Source organism: Thermobia domestica, chromosome 9, assembly GCF_964235325.1.
Source record: "Thermobia domestica chromosome 9, izTheDome1.hap1.1, whole genome shotgun sequence".
In the NCBI taxonomy this organism is placed as follows: Eukaryota; Metazoa; Arthropoda; class Insecta; order Zygentoma; family Lepismatidae; genus Thermobia; species Thermobia domestica.
In genome coordinates, this window is record NC_137462.1 from 251,428,008 (window position 1) to 251,429,865 (window position 1,858).

The 1,858-nt window shown below is 39.6% G+C and overlaps 1 protein-coding gene across 1 annotated transcript; it reads right to left on the reverse strand.

The window, feature by feature from the left end:
• Positions 1–303: 303 nt before the first annotated feature.
• Positions 304–1,290, reverse strand: LOC145661190 (uncharacterized). Its single transcript, XM_081726641.1, has one exon. It carries the CDS (start codon positions 1,288–1,290, stop codon positions 304–306), a length of 987 nt encoding a protein of 328 aa, XP_081582767.1.
• Positions 1,291–1,858: the final 568 nt, after the last annotated feature.

Consider the following 1,858-nt stretch of genomic DNA (forward strand, 5'->3'; position numbering starts at 1 on the left):
TTTGTAGACGAGAAGATAACAGCGAACCTGGTTCTGAGTGATCGCCTGCTGGAGATGCATCATCAGTACAAACAGGTGTACTAGAATAATTCTGTAGTATTGTTTCGCAAAGGAAATCTTCTTCGGTAATGATATTTGGATTAAGTGGTTTGATACATGTGGCTTGAAACCCAGAAATTGCTTTAGCAATAGTCGCTACGACTGCATATGCCTTATGAAAAAGTTCAGCTACATCATAAGGGGTTATCTTCTGAAAATTCCTGCTTTTCATGAACAAATCACATTCTCTGCGATATGCAGCCTTTAAAGGAGAAAAAAAGTCACATCTAACGGCTGGAGACGATGGGAGGAGTGAGGTGGTAAGGAAACCATAACCATTCCACGATCTTTACAAAACTCATAAGCTTCTAATGTGCAGTGAGAAGTATGGTTGTCAAGGACTAATAAGACAGGATTGTCTTTCGGTACATTGGTGAAGTCCGGGAAATGCTTAAGCCACAACACGAATAGTTCTTCTGTTGTCCATCCTGATTTACTGCAGTGATAAATAGAACCGGGTGGGCCGTTCTTTTCCAGCAATGGTGTCATGCGCTGCCGAGGAAATATGAACATTGGTGACACGAACTGACCTCCGGAACTCATAGCGCAAACAACTGTTATAGTGTTTCCTCTCTCCCAGCTGGTGATTGAGCCAACTTTTTTCTGTCCTTTTACAGCAATCACGACTCCTGGATTTTGGACTGTGGTTATGCCAGTCTCATCCATATTCCATATATTAGTATCTTTAAAATGGTACTTCTCCATTACTTCCTCCAAATTGGTGAAAAACCGGTTAATATCCATCTTATTAAGGCCCATAAGTCTACCTACACTCACAGCTTCAGGTTTCCGGACGCTAATATCATGCCGTTTAAGGAAACCGCTAAGCCAATCCTTTCCAGCCATCCTGTTTGCTTTATTAAAACGATTTTTTATGTTATTACGTTCGGCATATTCAAAAGCTATGCGTCTCAACTGAATAGGTGACAAACCGTGGAATATTTTGAACAGTAATTTGACGTGATTCGCAAGAGCATGTTCATAATTTGGAGGAAAATAAGTTTTTCTTCCAAACCTTGGAGAGCTAAAAACACCTTTCTTCACTCGCTCTTGTAAGGTACTAAAGGGAATTCCATGCATTTTGGCTGCCTTCCGAATCGATATCCCTCCTCTTATGGTAGCAATAGCATTTTCCAGCGACTGTGTTGACCATTTCCCTTTGTCTGTTTTCCTTGTCCACTTAGAGGGCATCTGAAATGAGACATAAGAATACTATTCAAGACTCAAGAGGGTAATACCGGTCATAATTATCGAGTGACCGCCATTATCCGAAACATACATTTATTATTCTTTTCAGTGTATAGCACACATATAGCTCAATTAAGAAAAATGAATACGTACCTTTAAGAAGACTCTTCAAAGTATTCTATGTACAAGTTGCAGTACTATCGAACAACAACAAATGGTACAACAAGTCTGTAAATGTCACTTATTTTTAGATCAGAAAATGACAAAACACACTTTTCACTACTGTACTCAAACAAAGACTGCGATCTGGGCGAGAATGCTTATCAAGCTTTATTGGGGACTCGGCAGACAGCAGCACCTGTCAAAATTTGTCTGTGACTCACCGTTATATAATGACATCACTGACCATCATTATCGCCTGACCGCTATTACCCTCTTCTCCCCTAATGATGTTAGTTGGAAAATTTTCCACTATATTTAACTGCAAATTGAGCTACAAAATTGAATTTCTGTAGGGGAACGTTAGTCAGCAACAAATTATAATTTCCCAATTAGCTTTTGGAAAACGGAA

What these genes read in the sequence shown, in the direction of transcription:
- LOC145661190 (XM_081726641.1), bottom strand. Translation starts at nt 1,290, where the DNA reads ATGCCCTCTAAGTGGACAAGGAAAACAGACAAAGGGAAATGGTCAACA.